The sequence below is a fragment of the Salmo salar genome, chromosome ssa25, assembly GCF_905237065.1.
Source record: "Salmo salar chromosome ssa25, Ssal_v3.1, whole genome shotgun sequence".
Classification (NCBI taxonomy): Eukaryota; Metazoa; Chordata; class Actinopteri; order Salmoniformes; family Salmonidae; genus Salmo; species Salmo salar.
The window spans coordinates 35,165,968-35,189,278 of record NC_059466.1 but is presented as its reverse complement, the minus strand read 5'-3'; the positions used below and the strand labels follow the sequence as shown (position 1 = coordinate 35,189,278).

At 46.8% G+C, this 23,311-nt stretch overlaps 1 protein-coding gene across 4 annotated transcripts in view; it reads right to left on the bottom strand.

Moving 5' to 3' along the window:
* LOC106595389 (unconventional myosin-XVI) overlaps positions 1 to 23,311 on the bottom strand; it is a 242,290-nt gene that overhangs the window by 134,289 nt on the left and 84,690 nt on the right. For 3 of the 4 annotated variants that reach the window (XM_045707327.1, XM_045707325.1, XM_045707326.1), the window contains exons 8-11: positions 17,893 to 17,968; positions 7,087 to 7,237; positions 6,323 to 6,467; positions 6,051 to 6,161 (exon numbers count right to left, since the gene is read on the bottom strand). In XM_045707327.1, coding sequence (XP_045563283.1) covers positions 6,051 to 6,161; positions 6,323 to 6,467; positions 7,087 to 7,237; positions 17,893 to 17,968 — 483 coding nt within the window. Of the gene's footprint in view, positions 1 to 6,050; positions 6,162 to 6,322; positions 6,468 to 7,086; positions 7,238 to 17,892; positions 17,969 to 18,360; positions 18,418 to 23,311 lie in introns of those variants that run through there. The other variant, XM_045707328.1, reaches the window with a different exon arrangement.

Sequence of the window (23,311 nt, the reverse complement as noted above, 5' to 3'; positions counted from 1 at the left end):
CTCACCAATAAATGCATCAATAAACATGACAATAAACACAACAATAAATACATTAAAAAACACATCAATAAAAACATCAATAAATAAAACAATACATCCATAAACATGACAATAAATGTATCAATAAATGTGTCAATAAACATGACAATAAATACATCAATAAATACATCAATAAAGATGAGAATAAATACGTCAAAAAACATGAGAATAAATACAATAAATATGTCAATAAACATGACAATAGATAAATCGATAAATACGACAATAAATACGTCAATAAAAATGACAATAAATACAACAATGAGCATGACAATAAATACATCAGTAAACATGACAACAAATAAATAAATGAATACGTCAATGAATACATCAATTAACAACAATAAATGCATCAATAAACACATCCATAAGCACGTCAATAAACATGACAATAAATACATCAATAAATATGACAATAGATACGTCAATAAAAGTGGCAATAAATATGTCAATAGACATGACAATAAATACTTCAATAAACTCACCAATAAATGCATCAATAAACACAACAATAAACACAACAATAAATATATTAACAACACATCAATAAAAACATCAATAAATAAAATAATACATCAATAAACATGACAATAAATGTGTCAATAAATGTGTAAATAAACATGACAATAAATACATAAATAAATACATTCATTAACATGAGAATAAATACAACAATAAACATGACAATAAATACAATAAATATGTCAATAAACATGACAATAGATACATCAATACATACAACAATAAATACGTCAATAAACATGACAATACATACAACAATGAGCATGACAATAAATACATCAGTAAACATGACAACAAATACATAAATAAATACATCAATAAATACATCAATTAACACAACAATAAACGCATCAATAAACACATCAATAAACACGTCACTAAACATGACAATAAATGTCAATAAAAGTGGCAATAAATACGTCAATTAACATGACAATAAATACGTCAATTAACATGACATTAAATACGTCAATTAACATGACAATAAATACGTCAATAAACATGACAATAAATACGTCAATAAACATGACAATAAACATAACAATAAAGACGACAATAAATACATCAATAAACATGACAATAAATACAACAATGAAGATGACAATAAATACATCAATAAACATGACAATAATTACATCAATAAATACGTCAGTAAACATGACAGTAAATAAGTCAATAAACATGACAATAAACATGACAATAATTACATCAATAAATACGACAATAAACACGTCATTAAATACATCAATAAACACTAAATAAATACATAAATAAATACATCAATAAATACATAAATGAACACAAAAATAAACATGACAATATATACGTCAATAAACACTACAATAAATACATCAATAAATAGGTCAATAATCACGATAACAAACACATTAATAAACACGACAAGAAAACATGTCAATAAATACGACAATAAATACGACAGTAAACACAACAATGAATGTGTCAATAAACACGTCAATAAACACAACAGTAAACACGTCAATAAACACAAGAATAAACACATCAATAAACACAACAATAAACAAGTCAATAAAAACGTCATCAATAAACACAAATAAATACAAAAATAAATGCATAAATAAACACAAAATTAAACACAACAACACATCAATGAACATGACAATAAATACATCAATTAACACTTTAATTTATACATCAATAAATACATAAATAAACACACCAAAAAAACATGACAATAAACACTTCTATAAATAAATCAATAAACACGACAATAAATACATCAATAAACACGACAATAAAACGTCAATAATCACGACAACAAACACGTCAATAAACACAACAATTAAACAAGTCAATAAACACGTCAATAAACACTATTATAAGAACTCTTTTTAAAGTAATCTCCACCGTTGCAGTCAAATGGCCATGCTCATTCCCAAATATGCACTCCTGGGAGCGTGGGCGCCTTGGCAACCTCTGCCGACCCCCTCAAGAACAGGAAAGTGTGATACAGGTAAGAAACCTGCTGGTAAAACCAAATACATGCTATTTTACAAATCATGTAATAATGTAAGTGATGATTTGTGCATAAGTACGTTAGATGGTGCCCTCATTGATCGTGTCCCCGCCTATAAATATCTGGGCATCTGAATTGACGAAAAGCTATTTTTTTAAAAGCATGTTGACGAGTTAGTCAAGAAATTAAGAATTAAGTTGGGCTTCTTCTATAGGAATAGGTCCTTTCATTAAATAGCAGAAAAGAGATCATTCAGTCTACATTAATTCCGGTTATAGATTATGGTGATATTATATACATGAATGCAGCTACCAGTGTTTTGAAGCCCTTGGACACAATGTATCACAGTGCACTTCGTTTGATAACATCTGACAGTTTTGACACTCACTACTGCATCCTTTATCATAAAGTTGGTTGGACCTCGCTAAAACCACGTAGGTCGCTTTATTATTCTGTTTTTGTTTATAAAACCTTACTCAATAAAATACAAATTCACTTCATTGTTATTTCAACATCATTGTTGAAATATAGAAACTCGGATTACAACACTAGATCACAGGGTTGGTTAATGACGGAGACTCCACGTGTATCCACAGAGTTGGTTAATGCTGGAGACTCCACGTGTATCCACAGAGTTGGTTAATGATGGAGACTCCACGTGTATCCACAGAGTTGGTTAATGCTGGAGACTCCACGTGTATCCACAGAGTTGGGTTAATCTGCCTTTTCCTACCAGGCCCCTATCATGTGGAATAATCTCCAAGTAACGTTTCAGTTGGATGTGTTGTTGTCTCTGGGTCAGTTTAGGAGAAATGCTCGGGATTTTTATATTGATACAAGTGTTTGTTTTGTGTGATTGTTTATATAATATTAGCTGTTTATTTAATTTTGTGTTATAAATTGTGTATAATGTTTTTTTCTGTATTGTGACAGAGTTTGTAGCCTATGTGTTGTCCAAATACTAAACGTACCACAAATCCCCTTTCATAAATGGAAAGCAGAAACTGCATGGAGGTAGACAGGTATTCTTATTTCATTTCTATGGTTCTTCTTTCTTCCTACAGTAGACCCTCAGGCTGTCTAGATACTACTGCCAAAACCCCTTCCTCTGACAGAGATATACAGTAAACACTAACCCTTACAGCTACTACTGTACAGCTGCTAGGTGCTAGCCCTCCTTCACACAAAAATACACTGAGCTGGCTGAATGCTAACTGCTAACCCTATGTTCTCTAGGAGGCCCTGCTGGGGCTGGATAGGATACGGTATCACCAAGATGCTAAAATGCTGCCCTGCCTGTCCTCAGGCCTGGCCTGAAAATGAATGAGCTACAAAGTCCCCCCAGACGCTGATCGAATGTTAGTTTGGCATTTTCACTCCTAATGGTTTAGGTGAGGATGGACAAGGATAGATGATTCTAGATCAGTGCCCAAGGGGAACTTCAACCCGGAGCAAGTTAAGGACAGTCAGTGGTTATGCCAACTTGGCACAATTTAACTCTGTTACCAAATTACATTCTCTCAATCTCGTATAGTAGCATCAAGACCAAAACCCCAATTCCACATCCCTCGCAATGACCATCTCATTCTCCCAACTGTCATGCATCCCTCCCCCATCCTTTTGTCCTCTTCTCCAGTCCCTGGGCTCAGCTGTGTACCATCCTTCCATCCCAGCAGCAGGCTGGAGCCATCATCAAAGTCCCAGTCTCTGAGCATATGGACCATTACACTGCCTTTTTCAGCCCTCTCCTCCTCCTCTTCCCTGGTTCCATCTCTATCTCCCTCTTCCACCTCATGCTCTTCATCTCTGCTTTTATCCTCCTCCTTCTCTCTCCCTCCTTCTTCCTCCTCCTTCTCTTTATTTTTCCCTGTCATATCTCCTTTTTCTTTTGGCCATTCTGGCTCCTTTGCTTTCTCCTCATCTCATTGCTTTCCCCTCTTCTCTGTCCTCTCTCAATCTACCCCCTCTTCTCTGTCCTCTCTCAATCTACCCCCTCTTCTCTGTCCTCTCTCAATCTACCCCCTCTTCTCTGTCCTCTCTCAATCTACCCACTCTTCTCTGTCCTCTCTCAATCTACCCACTCTTCTCTGTCCTCTCTCAATCTACCCTCTCTTCTCTGTCCTCTCTCAATCTACCCTCTCTTCTCTGTCCTCTCTCAATCTACCTACTCTTCTCTGTCCTCTCTCAATCTTCCCTCTCTTTTCTGTCCTCTTTCAGTTAATCTACCCCCTCCTCTCCATGTCCAACCAGCCAGTCTCTCCCCCATCTGTGGCTCAGTAACAACCAAGCTATCGGAGCCTTTTCACACACAGTTATGAGAAGAGTCAGGGTGTTCCACATTGATCTGTCTCCAGTCATTCTACAGCACCATCCTCCATGTGGAGCTATAGACCAGGCAACAGTGAAATGTGGTTAGAATCAGTGGTGTAAAGTACTTAAGTAAAAATACTTTGAAGTACTACTTAAGCCGTTTTTGGGGGTATCTGTACTTTACTTAACTATTTATATTTTGAACAACTTTTACTTTTACTTCAATACATTCCTAAAGAAAATAACGTACTTTTTAATCCACACATTTTCCCTGACACCCAAAAGTACTCGTTACATTTTGAATGCTTAGCAGGACAGGAAATTGGTCCAATTCACACAATTGTCAAGAGAACATCCCTAGTCATCTAATGCCTCTGATCTGGAAGATTCACTAAACACAAATGATTTGTTTGTAAATGATGTCTGAGCGTTGGAGTGTGACCCTGGCTATCTGTAAAAAAAAAAAAGAAAATGGTGCCATCTGGTTTGCTTAATATAAGGAATTTGAATTATTTATACTTCTACTTTGATACTTAAGTATATTTTAGCAATTACATTTACTTTTGATACTTACGTATATTTTAAACCAAATACTTTTAGACTTTTACTCAAGTAAAATTTCACTGGGTGACTTTTAATTTTCATTGAGTCATTTTCTATGAAGGCATCTTTACTTTTACTTAAGTATGACAATTGGGTACTTTTTCCATCACTGGTTAGAACGTCCAGAAACCAAAAGGAAAACGGTTGTATGTCTCTCTCATTTTCTCATAATTGCAGTCATGGATTTTGTCCATCGAACCAAAACGGCATTGATTCTCCAATATGGGATATTTATCCTTTGTGCGAGTGTCTGCGTGTCCGTGTGTGTCTGTGCGTATGTCTGTGTAGCACATTTAGGCTGGCTCTTAGTAGTTCTATTCATCCCCCATCCCTGGGTCTTGTCCCTGGCCAGCAGACAATGAGTCTCCTGGGACACCTTCCAGACACCAGACCCTGGCCAGAGCTCACACACTCCACTCACACATCAGCCACTAGCCCACAATACAGGACAAAGTGGGGTGGGAGACTGACTCAAAGAGGGTAGCAACTCTATAACCACCACTAGCAGCCACCAGTGCCTGGCCGGGCAACAGAGACAGATAAACAGGACAACCACCCCTGTACCAGTCACGTGCAATAACACAGGTCCAGTCACTGGTCTGCAGGGCTGGAGGAGTGGAAGATTGGAAGAGTGGAGAGGAGGAGAGGTGGAGGAATGGAGAGATGGAGAGGTGGAGAGGTATAGAGGTGGAGAGGTGGAGAGGTGGAGGGGTTGAGGAGTGGAGAGGTGGAAGGGTGGAGGGGTGAAGGGGTGGAGGGGTGGAGAGTGGAGAGGTGAAGGGGTGGAGGAATGGAGAGGTGGAGGGGTTGAGGAGTGGAGGTGTGGAGAGGTGGAGGAGTAGAGAGGTGGAGGGGTTGAGGAGTGGAGGTGTGGAGGGGTGGAGGAGTAGAGAGGTGGAGGGGTGGAGGGTGCTGGTTTCCCTCCTCAACACTGGATCTGGGGACAGTCAGGGGAAAGACTGCCCAGTGTGCAAGCTGGCATCTCACGATCAATAGATCACTCCAATTGTATGTAAGTGTGTCCATGTGTGTGTCCGTATGTGTGTGTGTGTGTTTGTGTGTGTGTGTGTGTTCTACCTACATATATCTGGTCGTTGCCAAAGCGTTTCTGCATCTCGTAGAGCAGGCTGCTGTCTGTGAGCTCACTGAGAGATGCCAGGTCATCATTAGGCGCCGGAGGCATCAGCTTCACCTGCAACACCACACCACACAGGTTACCATAGCAACCACACATGGACTTGGTTTCCCATACAGTAAGTGTAAACTTTTCTGCAGTAGAGATGTGAAGTGTATAGCAGCAGTGAACATATTGAGTGCACACTTCGTTGTAGTGCAGATGTTGAGTGTACTTGCCTGTTCCAGTTTGCTGGGTCCTGTGGGTCCATCTAGACCGTTGTCCTGTGAAGGATATCTGCTCAGCCCCCCTCCCAACTCCCTGAACATGGCACACTTCTCCAACAGACTGTCCCTCTTAGAAAGGGGCATGGACAGAGGGGTCCTACAGGGTTGGGCGGGAGGTAAAATTATTACTAAGTGAATAATTTGCTTTTGAATACTGATACCGAAACATCTTAAACTATAATGTATGGCCTTAGGCACTGCATTGCAGTTGCTAGCTGTGCCACTAGAGATCCTGGTTCGAGTCCAAGCTCTGTCGCATACGGCCGCGACTGGGAGACCATGGGGCGGTACACAATTGGCCCAGTGTCGTCCGGGTTAGGGGAGGGTTTGGCCGGTAGGGATGTCCTTGTCCCATGGCGCTCTAGCGACTCCTGTGGCGGGCCGGGCGCATGCACGCTGTCACGGTCACCAGGTGTACGGCGTTTCCTCCGACACATTGGTGCGGCTGGCTTCCGGGTTAGGTGGGCATTGTGTCAAGAAGCAGTGCGGCTTGGTTGGGTTGTGTTTCGGAGGACGCACGGCTCTCGACCTTCGCCTCTCCCGAGTCCGTACGGGAGTTGCAGCGATGAGACAAGACTGTAACTACCAATTGGATACCATGAAATTCGGGAGAAAAAGGGATAAAAGGTAGAAGAAAAATAATAATACTATAATGTATGCGTAATATAGATAAGTGAGGTAATTTGATCATTTGATGAATTGATCATCAAACTCACAGGTTCTTGACAGGGATGGTGTGGTCGTGTTCGCCTCCATCGTAGCGTTTGTCTGTAGGGGCCAGTGGGACAGAGGGGTCCTTCAGTCTCTCTACCCAGCATTCCTCTGCTCTCAGCAGCATGTTCATGATGGGGTCGGATGCTGCTATGCCTGGAACCAGGACAGGGAGCACAGTGGGTTAAGAGACTAACCACTAAGGGTTAACAATGAGAAAGACTGTCTGTCAGACTGTTACAAATGTATTACTAAGCATTTTAAATCGGGTAGTTTGAGTCCTGGATGCTGATTGGGTGAAACAGCATTTTAGCCGTGTGTACATCAGACAGTAGGATGCAAAAATACTTGTTTACTCTTCTATTTATGTTGGTAACCAGTTTATAATAGCAATAAGGCACCTCAGGCATTTGTGGTATATACCAATATACCACACGCCAATATACCACACGCCCTCTGACTGTCACGACACCGACGGAAGGTGGCACCCCTACTCGCCCGGGCGGCGCTCGGCGGTCGTCGTCGCCGGCCTACTAGCTGCCACGGATCCTCTGTTTCACTTTCTGTTGGTTAGGTCTAGGTTAGGCACGCACCTGTTTTGTATTAGTTGTTAGTGGGGGGGGGGGGTATTTAGTCTAGCTAGGTAGGATTGTTTTTTTGTGCGCGATTGTTCTATGTCAGGATGTATGTTGTTTGAGGAACAAGTGTTTCCCTCTGCCTGTGATTTTCGCAGAGGGTATTTTGGGCTGCGTCCCAGCATTGTGTTGGGCTGGGTTTTTTGAGCATTTGTTTTATGCGCCCTGCCCTACCTAGTTTTCGGTCTGAGTGGGTGCCCATTAAAAGTGTGTTCACACATTTTCTGTCTCCTGCGCTTGACTTCACCTCTCCTGCTTCCTTGAGCCAGCCATGACAGAATCACGCACCCGAATTGATAGAGTCAGCAGGAGCTTCAGCGCCAGCCCCATCCATGGAAGAAAGGGTTGCCCAACACTCCGCCCTCCTCCACCGTCTGGGCACCGCCATGGACCAGGTGCTGGCACGCCTGGAGAGTTGGGACAGAAGCGCTCCCGACCCCACTAACGCGGCGGTTCAACAGCCTGCACCTCAACCAGCGACCACAGGACCCAGTACCAGCCGGGTAAAACTCGCGCCCCCCCAGGGAGTACGATGGGACGGCCGCTGGGTGTAAGGGTTTCCTACTCCAGCTGGAGTAATACCTGGCGACCATCCGTCCCCCTCCCTCGGGGGAGAAGAGTGTCAGTGTCCTCGTCTCGTGTCTCACGGGTAGAGCCCTGGTATGGGCCAACGCCGTGTGGGACAGTACGGACTCATCCAGAGACAACTACCCGGAGTTCACCCGCCACTTCCGGGCAGTGTTCGATCATCCCCCGGAGGGTAAAGCGACGGGTGAGCGGCTATTTCACCTGAGACAGGAGACGAGGAGCTCTCCAGCGGCTCTAGAGTTCCGGACCCTGGCCGCTGGAGCGGGGTGGAATGAGAGGGCCCTTATAGATCACTACCGGTGTAGTCTGAGGGAGGACGTCCGCCGGGAGTTAGCCTGTCGGGACACGACCATCACCCTGGACCAGCTGATTGACCTGTCCATCCGACTGGACAATCTGCTGGCCGCCCGCGGGCGTCCGAACCGGGCCCTGCTCATTCCACCTCCCAGCCCTCCTGCTCCCACGCCTATGGAGATAGGAGGGGCTGCAGCCAGAAAGACTGGAGGGGGAGTCCTCTCCTGCAACTCCTGTGGTCGCAGAGGGCACACTGTGGACCGGTGCTGGAGGAGCTCGCCCGGGAGTCCAGATGGCAGGCAGAGCACTCCTTTGACATCTCAGGTGAGTCAGCACCAGCCTCACCCAGAGCCCCCTGTCAGTCACATGCATGCGTTAGTTTCCTTTCCTGCTTTTTCCCCTCACTTCCGGCTTAAGGCGCTAGTCGATTCAGGTGCGGCGGGGAGTTTTATGGACCGTGGGGTCGCCGTTAAGTTAGGGATTCCCCTGGTCCAGTTGGACCAACCCTTCCCCGTGCACGCCATAGACAGTCGACCACTAGGGTCAGGGCTGGTCAGGGAGGTCACCGTACCACTGGTCATGGTAATGTGGGGGGGAGGTCATGAGGAGAGTATCAGTCTCTTCTTCATTGATTCCCCGGCATTTCCGGTGGTACTAGGGATCCCCTGGCTAGCCACTCACAACCCTAGGATTTCGTGGAGACAGAGGGCTCTTAAGGGGTGGTCGAAGGAGTGCTCGGGCAGATGCATAGGGGTTTCCGTCGGTGCGACTACAGTGGAGAGTCCAGACCAAGTCTCTACCGTGCACATTCCCTCAGCGTATGCCGATTTGGCTATCGCCTTCAGTAAAACGAAGGTGACTCAATTACCACCTCATCGACGAGGAGACTGCGATAAACCTCCAGGTGGGCGCTGCACTTCCCCGTAGTCACATGTATCCCCTGTCTCAGGAGGAGACAGTGGCTATGGAGACATACATCACTGAGTCCTTGAGGCAGGGATACATTCGGCCATCCAACTCACCCGTCTCCTCGAGCTTCTTTTTTGTGAAGAAGAAGGAGGGGGGTCTGCGCCCGTGCATTGACTATAGAGGTCTAAATTCCATCACGTGGGTTTCAGTTACCCGCTACCTCTCATCGCCACGGCGGTGGAGTCATTTCACGGGGCGCGCTTCTTCATGAAATTGGATCTCAGGAGTGCGTACAATTTGGTGCGTGTCCGAGGAGGGGACGAGTGGAAAATTGCATTTAGTACCACATCTGGCCATTATGAGTACCTCGTCATGCCGTATGGGTTAAAGAATGCTCCCGCCGTCTTCCAATCCCTTGTGGATGAGATTCTCCGGGACCTGCTCGGTCAGGGTGTGGTGGTGTACATCGATGATATTCTGATCTACTCCACTACACGCGCCGCACATGTGTCTCTGGTGCGTAAAGTGCTTGGGCGACTGGTGGAGCATGACCTATATACGTCAAGGCTGAGAAATGTGAGTTCTCCAAGCCAGCCGTCTCTTTTCTGGGGTATTGTATTTCCACATCTGGGGTGGTGATGGAATGTGACCGCATTTCGGCCGTGCGTAATTGGCCGACTCCCAACATGGTGAAGGAGGTGCAGCTGTTCTTGGGGTTTTCCAATTACTACCGGAGGTTTATCTGGGGATTTGGGCAGGTGGCAGCTCCCATTACCTCACTGATGAAGGGGGGCCCGGTGCGATTGCGGTGGTCGACAGAGGCGGACAGGGCCTTTAGTCGTCTGAAGGCTCTGTTCACCGATGCTCCAGTGCTGGCGCATCCAGATCCCTCTTTGCCATTCATAGTGGAGTGGACGTGTCCAAGGCTGGGGTGGGAGCCGTGCTATCACAGCGCTCGGGCACGCCCCCGAAGCTTCGCCCCTGTGCTTTCTTCTCTAAGAAGCTGAGTCCGGCGGAGCGTAACTATGATGTGGGGACAGGGAGTTTCTGGCTGTGGTAAGAGCCCTGAAGGTGTGGAGACATTGGCTTGAGGGGGCGCGTCACCCTTTCCTCATCTGGACCGACCACCGTAATCTGGAGTATATCCGGGCGGCGAGGAGACTGAACCCTCGTCAAGCCAGGTGGGCGATGTTCTTTACGAGATTTCTGTTTACAATCTCATACATCCCAGGTTCCCGGAACACTAAGGCTGACGCACTGTCTTGTCTCCATGACACCGAGAAACGGTCCACCGATCCCACTCCCATACTTCCAGCCTCTGACTGGTGGCACCGGTGGTCTGGGAGGTGGATGCGGATATCGAGCGTGCATTACAGGAGGAACCTACTCCTCCTCAGTGTCCCATGGGTCGTAAATACGTCCCGCTCGGTGTCCGCGATCGGTTGATCCAGTGGGCGCACACGCTACCCTCCTCGGGTCACCCAGGGATTGAGCGGACAGTGTGTGGTCTTAGTGGGAAATACTGGTGGCCCACCTTGGTGAAGGACGTGAGGCGCTATGTCTCCTCCTGTTCGGTGTGCGCCCAGTGTAAGGCTCCTAGGCACCTGCCTAGAGTGAAATTACAGCCCCTCCCGGTTCCACAGCGACCATGGTCCCACCTGGCGGTGGATTTCCTCACCGATCTCCCGCCATCTCAGGGCAACACCGCGATCCTGGTCGTTGTGGACCGGTTCTCTAAGTCCTGCCGTCTGCTCCCTTTACCCGGTCTTCCTATGGCTCTGCAGACCGCAGAAGCTCTATTCACCCACGTCTTCCGGCACTACGGGGTGCCTGAGGACATCGTCTCGGATCGAGGCCCCCAGTTCACGTCCCGGGTGTGGCGGGCGTTTATGGAGCGACTGGGGGTTTCGGTCAGTTTGACCTCAGGTTTTCACCCCGAGAGTAATGGGCAAGTAGAGAGGATAAATCAGGATGTGGGCAGGTTTCTGCGGTCCTACTGCCGGGACCGGCCAGGGGAGTGGGCGAGGTTCGTGCCATGGGCGGAGATGGCTCAGAACTCTCTTCGCCACTCCTCTACCAACCTGTCGCTTTTCAATGTGTGTTGGGTTATCAGCCGGTCCTGGTGCCCTGGCATCAGAGCCAGATGGAGGCCCCTGCGGTAAAGGACTGGGTCCAGCGCTCTAGGGAGACCTGGAACGCCATCCAGGAATCCCTGGAACGGGCCAGGGGACGACAAAAGAAGAGCGCTGACCGTCGCCGCAGTGAGGCCCCCGTGTTTACCCCAGGGGAGAAAGTCTGGCTCTTGACCCGGAACCTGCCCCTCTGCCTGCCCTGCCGGAAACTGGGTCCGCGGTTTGTGGGGCCATTTAAAGTCCTGAGGTGAATAAACGAGGTGTGTTACAGGTTACAACTTCCTTCTTATTATCGTATTAACCCCTCGTTTCATGTGTCTCTCCTCAGGCCGGTGGTAGCTGGTCCGCTGCAGGACGATGAGGTGCAGGAGGTCCCTCCGCCCCCCTGGACATCGGGGGGGCCCCGGCGTACACCGCCGGGTGAGGGGCCTGCAGTACCTCGTGGACTGGGAGGGATACGGCCCGGAGGAGAGGTGCTAGGTACCGGTGGAGGACATATTGGACCCAGCGCTAATACGGGAGTTCCACAGCCTCCATCCGGATCGCCCAGCGCCTAGCCCTCCGGGACGTCCTCGAGGCCGGCGTCGGCGCGCTGCAGTAGCCGCGCGCCAGGGGGGGGGGTACTGTCACGACACCGACGGAAGGTGGCGCCCCTCCTCGCCCGGGCGGCGCTCGGCGGTCGTCGTCGCCGGCCTACTAGCTGCCACCGATCCTCTATTTCACTTTCGGTTGGTTAGGTCTAGGTTAGGCATGCACCTGTTTTGTATTAGTTGTTAGTGGGGGGGTATTTAGTCTAGCTAGGTAGGATTGTTTTTTTGTGCGTGATTGTTCTATGTCAGGACGTATGTTGTTTGAGGAACAAGTGTTTCCCTCTGCCTGTGATTTTCGCAGGGGTTATTGTGGGCCGCGTCCCTGCATTGTGTTGGGCTGGGTTTTTTGAGCATTTGTTTTATGCGCCCTGCCCTGCCTAGTTTTCGGTCTGAGTGGATACCCATTAAAAGTGTGTTCACAGATTTTCTGTCTCCTGCGCTTGACATCACCTCTCCTGCTTCCTTGAGCCAGCCCTGACACTGACCTTATTGCTTAACTACAGTATAGTGGTCAGGAGACGTTGTAGTCACTGATGGGGACTTTCAGTACTTTCAATGCGAGAGTGCTTGAATTTAGCCTCTATCTTGCTGAAAAGATGTAGAATGTTGCATAGATATTGATGTTGAACACCAGCCAATTAATGAAACACATAAAATGTTCTCCAGATCAATACTCTGAACATTAATGACAAGTTAAATAGACAATGCTATTCAAAGGGACGCTTTGAGATCTAAATAATTCTAGGCTAATTCACCAAGGGCCTCATCCAAACCCATCCATATGAATGTGCCAGTGCTGTGACAGAGTGTGAACCCCACTGAGGATCGATCCATCTGCGCTTCAGAGATGGGGGGGTTAGGATCCCCTCCATCTGTAATGAGGTCTAACAGGGCACAGGGGAGGGATACAGCTTTATCCTTTTTTATTTCATAGAGAGTGACAACACTTCTCTCTCTCTCTGTCTCTCTTGCACGCACGCACACATCGGGGGGGAGTCTAAGCGAAAATGACAGGATTATGTCTCCCTGTGGTGTCACATCTATCCTTGAGTTAAACCTACATGTTAGCATGGACTATTGATTACTGCTAGAGAGAGTTTCTGATTGGATGAGGAGTGCAGGGAGGAGGCTGCAATAGGCCTATCTCACACTATGATGGAGAGGTTGACATGAAGAGCACGAGTCTCTCTCCTCCTTTCCCTCTGCATCCACATCTGGGGTACACTGACATTCAAAGCTTTAGACAGTCTCTACATTATACACTACAATAACAAAGTTCTACTTGTTATTCTCTGGGGGTTTCAAAGGCATTGAACTTCAGCATTGCTGTGGCATTTGTGGCATTGCATTTGGTTATTAACTAGCAACTCTTGCAACTCTGTATGCTGTCCAGCCAAAGGAAACAAAGTCTATTTTCCCCTGGGGATTTCATGCCTGTGCTGTTGAGGCAGGGAGCCCAGGGGAATAGACAGGTTAGGAATAACATCCCTAACAGCAGGAGAGTCTCTGACAACAGATACATCGCTGCAGACAGATGAAACAGAACCCCATAGATCCTGCATGTTATCGCAAACAGCGACAAGGAGCTGTCTCTCAACTCCTCACACACACGCATACGCAGACATGCATGCACACACACAAACACGAGGGCACACACAATCATGCATACAAACACACACACAATCATGCATACAAACACACACACAATCATGCATACACACACACACACACACACAATCATGCATACACACACACACACACAATCATGCATACACACACACACACACACACACACAATTATGCATACACACACACATGCACATGAAATGAGAAGGAATCATTTTAGTGTACTTCTATAAATAAATGAAAGATAAGGTACTTGAGTAACAGTATTCTAGCTTCATTCCCACTGTGGAATTAGTCAAATCAGCTCCGATGATCTGTTCTCTCAGTGTGTATGTGTGTGTGTGTGTGTGTGTGTGTGTGTGTGTGTGTGTGTGTGTGTGTGTGTGTGTGTGTGTGTGTGTGTGTGTGTGTGTGTGTGTGTGTGTGTGTGTGTCTGTGTGTGTATGTGTTTGTGTGTGTGTCTGTCTGTCTCTGTGTGTATGTGTTTGTGTGTGTGTCTGTCTGTCTCTGTGTGTATGTGTTTGTGTGTGTGTGTGTGTGTGTGTGTGTGTGTGTGTGTGTGTGTGTGTGTGTGTGTGTGTGTGTGTGTGTGTGTGTGTGTGTGTGTGTGTGTGTCTCTCTGTGTGTATGTGTTTGTGTGTCCAAATATACGATCTGGCAGAGTGTGGAGTGTTAATTTTATGTTTGGTTAATGGAACACACACACACACACACACACACACACACACACACACACACACACACACACACACACACACACTCACACACTCACACACACACACACACACTCACACACACGGCATATGGAATTGTTTTAAGATGGTCATACTATGGATTATTTATCACATCTGATTTTGAATTTTTGGACCCCTGTAGGTGTAAAAAAAAGTTGTATAAAAATAAGCAATACAAAATATTGATTTTGGCCATTGCAACTAAAGCCCATAAAAACGCACTGAATAACACATTCATACATGGCAAATAGGATAGTAAAAAAAAAAGTCATAAGAACAAGGTTTTGAAGTGTCTGTTCTAAATCTTCCCTGGTTTTTCCCCTCACTCCCAGTATAAGGCACTAGTCGATTCAGGTGCAGCTGGGAGTTTCATGGACCGAAGTGTTGCTGATAAGTTAGGGATCCCCCTGGTTAAACTGGACAAACCCTTCCCCGTGCACGCGTTAGATAGTCGACCACTAGGGTCTGGCCAAGTGAGGGAGGAAACAGTGCCACTGGTCATGGTAACGCAGGGGGGTCATGAGGAACGTATCAGCCTGTTCCTTATTGATTCCCCGGCGTTTCCGGTGGTGCTGGGACTTCCCTGGCTAGCCTCTCACAATCCTCGGATTTCATGGGGGCAGAGGGCTCTTAAGGGGTGGTCGAAGGAGTGCTCTGGTAGGTGTATAGGAGTTTCCATCGGTGCAACCACGGTGGAGAGTCCAGACCAAGTCTCCACTGTACACATTCCCTCTGAATATGCCGATTTGGCTATCGCCTTCAGTAAGATGAAGGCGACTCAATTACCACCCCATCGACAAGGGGATTGTGTGATAAACCTCCAGGCTGGCGCGGCCCTTCCTAAAAGTCACGTGTACCCTCTGTCGCAGGAAGAGACAGTGGCAATGGAGACATACGTCACTGAATCCTTGAGACAGGGATACATTCGGCCATCTAAATCACCCGTCTCCTCGAGTTTCTTTTTTGTGAAGAAGAAGGGAGGAGGCCTGCGCCCGTGCATTGACTATAGAGGTCTAAATTCTATCACAGTGGGGTTCAGTTACCCACTACCTCTCATTGCTACGGCCGTGGAGTCATTTCACGGGGCGCGCTTTTTCACCAAACTAGATCTCAGGAGCGCTTATAACTTGGTGCGTATCCGAAATGGAGACGAGTGGAAGACCGCATTTAGTACCACATCGGGCCATTATGAGTACCTCGTCATGCCATATGGGTTAAAGAATGCTCCCGCCGTCTTCCAATCCTTTGTGGACGAGGTTCTCAGGGACATGCTCGGGCAGGGGGTGGTGGTGTATATCGATGACATCTTGATCTACTCCGCCACTCGCGCCGCGCATGTGGCTCTGGTGTGTAAAGTGCTTGGGCGGCTGCTGGAGCATGACCTATACGTCAAGGCTGAGAAATGTGAGTTCTTCCAACAAGCCGTTTCTTTTCTGGGATATCGCATTTCCACCACAGGGGTGGTGATGGAAGATGACCGCGTTACGGCTGTGCGTAATTGGCCGACCCCTACCACTGTGAAGGAGGTGCAGCAGTTCTTGGGGTTCGCCAATTATTACCAGAGGTTTATCCGGGGTTTTGGCCAGGTGGCAGCTCCCATTACCTCACTGATGAAGGGGGGTCCGGTGCAATTGCGGTGGTCGGCAGAGGCGGACAGAGCCTTCCGTCGTCTATGATGTGGGGGACAGGGAGTTGTTAGCCGTGGTCAAAGCTTTGACAGTGTGGAGACATTGGCTTGAGGGGGCACGTCATCCTTTTCTCATCTGGACCGACCACCGTAACCTGGAGTACATCCGGGCAGCGAGGAGACTTAATCCTCGTCAAGCCAGGTGGGCCATGTTCTTTATGAGGTTTCAGTTCACCCTTTCGTACATTCCGGGTTCTCGGAACCGGAAGGCCGACGCACTGTCACGTCTCTACGACACCGAGGAGCGGACCATCGATCCCACTCCCATACTCCCTGCGTCCTGTCTGGTGGCACCGGTGGTGTGGGAGGTGGATGCGGACATCGAGCGGGCGGGTCGGCTCGAACCCACTCCACCTCAATGTGAAATGTCAGAATAATAGTAGAGAGAATGATTTATTTCAGCTTTTATTTCTTTCATCACATTCCCAGTGGGTCAGAGGTTTACATACACTCAATTAGTATTTGGTAGCATTGCCTTTAAATTGTTTCACTTGGGTCAGACATTTCGAGTAGCCTTCCACAAGCTTCCCACAATAAGTTGGGTTAATTTTGGCCCATTCCTCCTGACAGAGCTGGTGTAACTGAGTCAGGTTTGTAGGCCTCCCTGCTCGCACACACTTTTTCAGTTCTGACCACAAATGTTCTATAGGATTGAGGTCAGGGCTTTGTGATGGCCACTCCAATACCTTGACTTTGTTGTCCTTAAGCCATTTTGCCACAACTTTGGAAGTATGCTTGGGGTCATTGTCCATTTGGAAGACCCATTTGCGACCAAGCTTTAACTTCCTGACTGATGTCTTGAGATGTTACTTCAATACATCCACAAAATTGTCCTCCCTCATGATGCTATCAATTTTGTTAATTGCACCTGTCCCTCATGCAGCAAAGCACCCATACAACATGATGCTGCCACCCCATGCTTCACGGTTGGGATGGTGTTCTTCGGCTTGCAAGCATCCACCTTTTTCCTCCAAACATTATGGTGGTCATTACGGCCAAACAGTTCTATTTTTGTTTCATCAGACCAGAGGACATTTCTTCAAAAAGTATGACCTTTGTCCCCATGTGCAGTTGCAAACCATAGTCTGGCTTTTTTATTGCGGTTTTGGAGCAGTGGCTTCTTCCTTACTGAGCTGCCTTTCAGGTTATGTCGATATAGGACTCGTTTTACTGTGAATATAAATACTTTTGTACCTGTTTCTTCCAGCATCTTCACAAGGTCCTTTGCTATTGTTCTGGGATTGATTTGCACTTTTCGCACCAAAGTATGTTCATCTCTAGGAGGCAGAACGCGTCTCCTTCCTGAACGGTATGACGGCTGCGTGGTCCCATGGTGTTTATACTTGCGCACTATTGTTTGTACAGATGAACGTGGTACCTTCAGGCGTTTGGAAATTGCTCCCAAGGATGAACCAGGCCTGTGGAGGTCTACAATTTTTTTTCTGAGTTGTCACGACTTCCACCTAGGATGGTTCCTCTCCCTGTTCGGGCGGTGCTCGGCGGTCGCCGTCACCGATCCATTTTTCTGTTTCTGTTTGTTTTGCCATCTATTTGCTTCATTACAACCTGCCTAGAGAATGTGTGTGTGTGTGTGCGTGTGTGTCACTGTATTATACCTGAGGGCTTGTCTTGATTGCAGTTTAGGAGAGTTGGATCTGCTCTGTGCTTCAGCAGCTGGCTAACGATGCTTGTCTGCAGGGAGAGACGGACAGACAGACACACACCTTTATTTTTTCACAGAAATACCATATCCAAATCTACAAAAACAGTTATCTGATATGTAGCTAATACCATATCCAAATCTACAAAAATAGTTGTCTGATATGTAACTAATACCATATCCATATCTACAAAAACAGTTGTCTGATATGTAACTAATACCATATCCAAATCTACAAAAACAGTTGTCTGATATGTAACTAATACCATATCCATATCTACAAAAACAGTTATCTGATATGTAGCTGATACCATATCCAAATCTACAAAAACAGTTGTCTGATATGTAACTAATACCATATCCATATCTACAAATACAGTTGTCTGATATGAAGCTGTCATCATCTCCTCTCACACAGCCTCACCCATGATCTTTTCTGCCATAGATCTCTTTATCTTCCTCTTCTGCCCTTTATATCTCTGTCACCACAAGTACAGAAGCACCAGATCATCAGCAAACAGTAGTCTCGCTCTCTCCCTCTCTTTAAGCCTTTTAATCCCCATCCCTCTATTTATTCCAATCCCTCTCTTACCTCCTATCTCTCTTTCCTCCTACCTACGTGATTCTTGATTTGTGGTGAGATGGCAATGTTCCTCTGATGATGTGTAAAGGATGGGTTCCTCTCTGCATGATGATGTGTAAAGGATGGGTTCCTCTCTGCATGATGATGACGTGTAAAGGATGGGTTCCTCTCTGCATGATGATGTGTAAAGGATGGGTTCCTCTCTGCATGATGATGACGTGTAAAGGATGGGTTCCTCTCTGCATGATGATGACGTGTAAAGGATGGGTTCCTCTCTGCATGATGATGTGTAAAGGATGGGTTCCTCTCTGCATGATGATGATGTGTAAAGGATGGGTTCCTCTCTGCATAATGATGTGTAAAGAATGGGTTCCTCTGCATGATGATGTGAAAAGGATGGGTTCCTCTCTGCATGAAGATGATGTGTAAAGGATGGGATGCTCTCAGGATGATGTGTAAAGGACGGTTTCCACTCTGCATGATGATGATGTGTAAAGGATGGGTTCCTTTCTGGATGATGCGTAAAGGATGGGTTCCTTTCTGGATGATGCATAAAGGATGGGTTTCTCTCTGCATGATGATGAGGTGTAAAGCATGGGTTCCTCTCTGCATGATGATGATGTGTAAAGGATGGGTTTCTCTCTGAATGATGATGATGTGTAAAGGATGGGATCCTCTCAGGATGATGTGTAAAGGATGGTTTCCACTCTGAATGATGATGATGTGTAAAGGATGGGTTCCTTTCTGGATGATGTGTAAAGGATGGGTTCCTTTCTGGATGATGCATAAAGGATGGGTTTCTCTCTGCATGATGATGATGTGTAAAGGATGGGTTTCTCTCTGAATGATGATGATGTGTAAAGGATGGGTTCCTTTCTGGATGATGTGTAAAGGATGGGTTCCTTTCTGGATGATGCATAAAGGATGGGTTTCTCTCTGCATGATGATGAGGTGTAAAGCATGGGTTCCTCTCTGCATGATGATGATGTGTAAAGGATGGGTTTCTCTCTGAATGATGATGATGTGTAAAGGATGGGTTTCTCTCTGAATGATGATGATGTGTAAAGGATGGGTTCCTTTCTGGATGATGTGTAAAGGATGGGTTCCTTTCTGGATGATGTGTAAAGGATGGGTTTCTCTCTGCATGATGATGATGTGTAAAGGATGGGTTCCTCTATGCATGATGATGATGTGTAAAGGATGGATCCCTCTCTGCATGATGAAGTGTAAAGGATGGGTTCCTCTCTGCTTGATGTGTAAAGGGTGGGTTCCTTTCTGGATGATGATGATGTATAAAGAATGGGTTCCTCTCTGCATGATGATGATGTGTACAGAATGGTTCCCTTTCTGGATGATGTGTAAAGGATGGGGTCCTCTCTGCATGATTATGAGGTGTAGAAGATGGGATCCTCTCTGCATGATGATGAGGTGTAAAGGATGGGTTCCTCTCTGCATGATGATGAGGTGTAAAGGATGGGATCCTACATGCATGATGACGTGTAAAGGATGGGTTCCTATATGCATGATGATGTGTAAAGGATGGGTTCCTATATGCATGATGATGTGTAAAGGATGGCTTGCCTGAGGCAGTGTGTGAGAGATCATCTATCAATACTTTATACACACACACACATCACAATGAGGTGAGAACGACAGATCTATTCAGACACTCTCTCAATCATGCTTAACCATTGGTTTGACAGTTAGCACTGGTCTGTTAGACTATGCGTCATAGCTCTGTGCTATATTGCATTGCTACAGTAAACTCTCCTCTCATCAACTCCCTCTCTGTACTGGTGGAAGACGTAAATGCCAGTGTTTTATCCTCAGTAAAGAGGATATGGGGTGCCAACACTGATTGTATAGCATGATAGCAAGAGATACAGTGTGTTTGTGTGTGTGAGAGAGAGAAAGATATAGAGAGATATAGAGAGATATAGAGACAGAGAGGGAGAGAGAGGAGAGAGAGAGGGAGAGAGAGAGATGGAGACAGAGACGGAGGGAGAGACCGAGGGAGAGATGGAGGGAGAGACGGAGGGAGAGACAGAGGGAGAGACAGAGAGGGAGAGACAGAGGGAGAGACGGAGGGAGAGACAGAGGGAGAGACAGAGAGGGAGAGACAGAGGGAGAGACAGAGGGAGAGACAGAGGGAGAGACAGAGAGAGAGACAGAGGGAGAGACAGAGGGAGAGACGGAGGGAGAGACAGAGGGAGAGACAGAGAGGGAGAGACAGAGGGAGAGACAGAGAGGGAGAGACAGAGGGAGAGACAGAGGGAGAGACAGAGGGAGAGACAGAGAGAGAGAGACAGAGGGAGAGACAGAGAGAGAGACAGAGGGAGAGACAGAGGGAGAGACAGAGAGAGAGACAGAGAGAGAGACAGAGGGAGAGACAGAGAGAGAGACAGAGAGAGAGACAGAGGGAGAGACAGAGGGAGAGACAGAGGGAGAGACAGAGAGAGAGACAGAGAGAGAGACAGAGGGAGAGACAGAGAGAGAGACAGAGAGAGAGAGACAGAGAGAGAGACAGAGGGAGAGACAGAGGGAGAGACAGAGAGAGAGACAGAGAGAGAGACAGAGAGAGAGACAGAGGGAGAGACAGAGGGAGAGACAGAGAGAGAGACAGAGGGAGAGACAGAGGGAGAGACAGAGGGAGAGACAGAGGGAGAGACAGAGGGAGAGACAGAGAGAGAGACAGAGGGAGAGACAGAGGGAGAGACAGAGAGAGAGACAGAGGGAGAGACAGAGAGAGAGACAGAGGGAGAGACAGAGGGAGAGACAGAGGGAGAGACAGAGAGAGAGACAGAGGGAGAGACAGAGGGAGAGACAGAGAGAGAGACAGAGGGAGAGACAGAGGGAGAGACAGAGGGAGAGACAGAGGGAGAGACAGAGGGAGAGACAGAGAGAGAGACAGAGGGAGAGACAGAGAGAGAGACAGAGGGAGACAGAGAGAGAGAGAGAGAGAGAGGGAGAGACAGAGGGAGAGACAGAGGGAGAGAGAGGGAGAGACAGAGAGAGAGACAGAGGGAGAGACAGAGAGAGAGACAGAGAGAGAGACAGAGAGAGAGACAGAGGGAGAGACAGAGGGAGAGACAGAGGGAGAGACAGAGGGAGAGACAGAGGGAGAGACAGAGAGGGAGAGACAGAGGGAGAGACAGAGAGAGAGACAGAGGGAGAGAGAGAGAGGGAGAGACAGAGGGAGAGACAGAGGGAGAGACAGAGGGAGAGACAGAGGGAGAGACAGAGGGAGAGACAGAGGGAGAGACAGAGGGAGAGACAGAGGGAGAGAGAAAGAGATTGAGAGAAAGAAAGGTACACAGGGAGAGTTAAAACCACAGCCAGTCCACAAGGCACGAATCCACATACTCCACTCAAACTTTATACATACATCCCACCACGTCACTATCACAACTGGCATCAAAGGTCAGATAAGAATCAGGGAAAGGTCAGGGAGACGTGAGAGCTAGCGAAGGAGAAAAATAAGCCTAATTATCAACAGTAATAGGCTACCGTCCATGGGCTTAGAGGGATAGTTGTTTACGCAGGATAGTGAAGTATTAGCCTGTTACGTGTGTCAGTGAAATACCAGTTCTATGGTTACAGGGATCGCTGAGTTTACTGCATGATTGGATGAGCTAACGTTGCTGTGGCGGAAGCAAACAGCAACTTGCAACAGTAGTGACCCATAAACAACTGAACATCACATTACTGACCTCCATACAGTTACTAATAGACAGCAGTGGTGGAATCAAGAGATAAATGCAACCTAACTGTAGGCTACATATTTTGTTGTTTTTAATTAGTTAACCTAGCCTAATTCCATAACCATTTGATTTAACCTATAAACATACTTGTAATATAAAGTGTTTCAGAGACGGTGCGATGAGGCTGTCACCTGCTCTCTGAATGTGCCTGTTGATGACAACGCTGAGCAGGTTCATTATTGTATGTGTCAGCGTCTTGTTTGTATGCAGTGCCAGACCCAGCCTCCAGTGAAGTGGGTAGGGACTGTAATCAAGTGTGGAGTGCTGAGGAGACTTAGCACGGCAGAGGAAGTCTCTGTCACCATGTACTCAAATGCACTTACAGTATGTATACACTCAGAAACAAAGGCTTGCATACACACACACAACTCATTGCATGGGTGATTTTCTTATCATTTTCTTATTAGAGCAGACATTTGGCGTCCCCCGATCTATTTACCAAACACTTTCACACCGATCCTTGAGGGAGGAAAAACTGACATTCCTGCCTATAAACACACTAGTGTGTGTGTGTGTGTGTGTGTGTGTGTGTGTGTGTGTGTGTGTGTGTGTGTGTGTGTGTGAGGGATGAGGTATGGATAGTGGGCTGGAGAGGTAACAGAAAGGAAGAGAAACTTTACATTAAAACACACTATAGAGAAGAAACCTGGCCTGTGGGTTGTAGAGGAACAAAGAAGGAAAATAACTATTCTAAATATGAATTCATTCTCTTTGTCAGCACCCCAACCATAAAGCCCCAGTAATGTCATTAAATATTGGAACGTGTCAGCAAGATTTTAACACGACCGCTTCCCTTTCCCTCATACCCCCCCTCATCCCCGTCCCCATCATCCCATCCCTATCCTACAATCAATCTTCATCCATGTGAGAAACATCATCAGGAGATTTCTGTTAGACATGTTATTTTCCCATGGGTCTCATAGAGAGACAAGGTAAAGGAATAGAAGAGCCAGTAGTCAATACTGGTCTATGAACTATCCAGTAGCCAATACTGGTCTATGAACTATCCAGTAGTCAATACTGGTCTATGA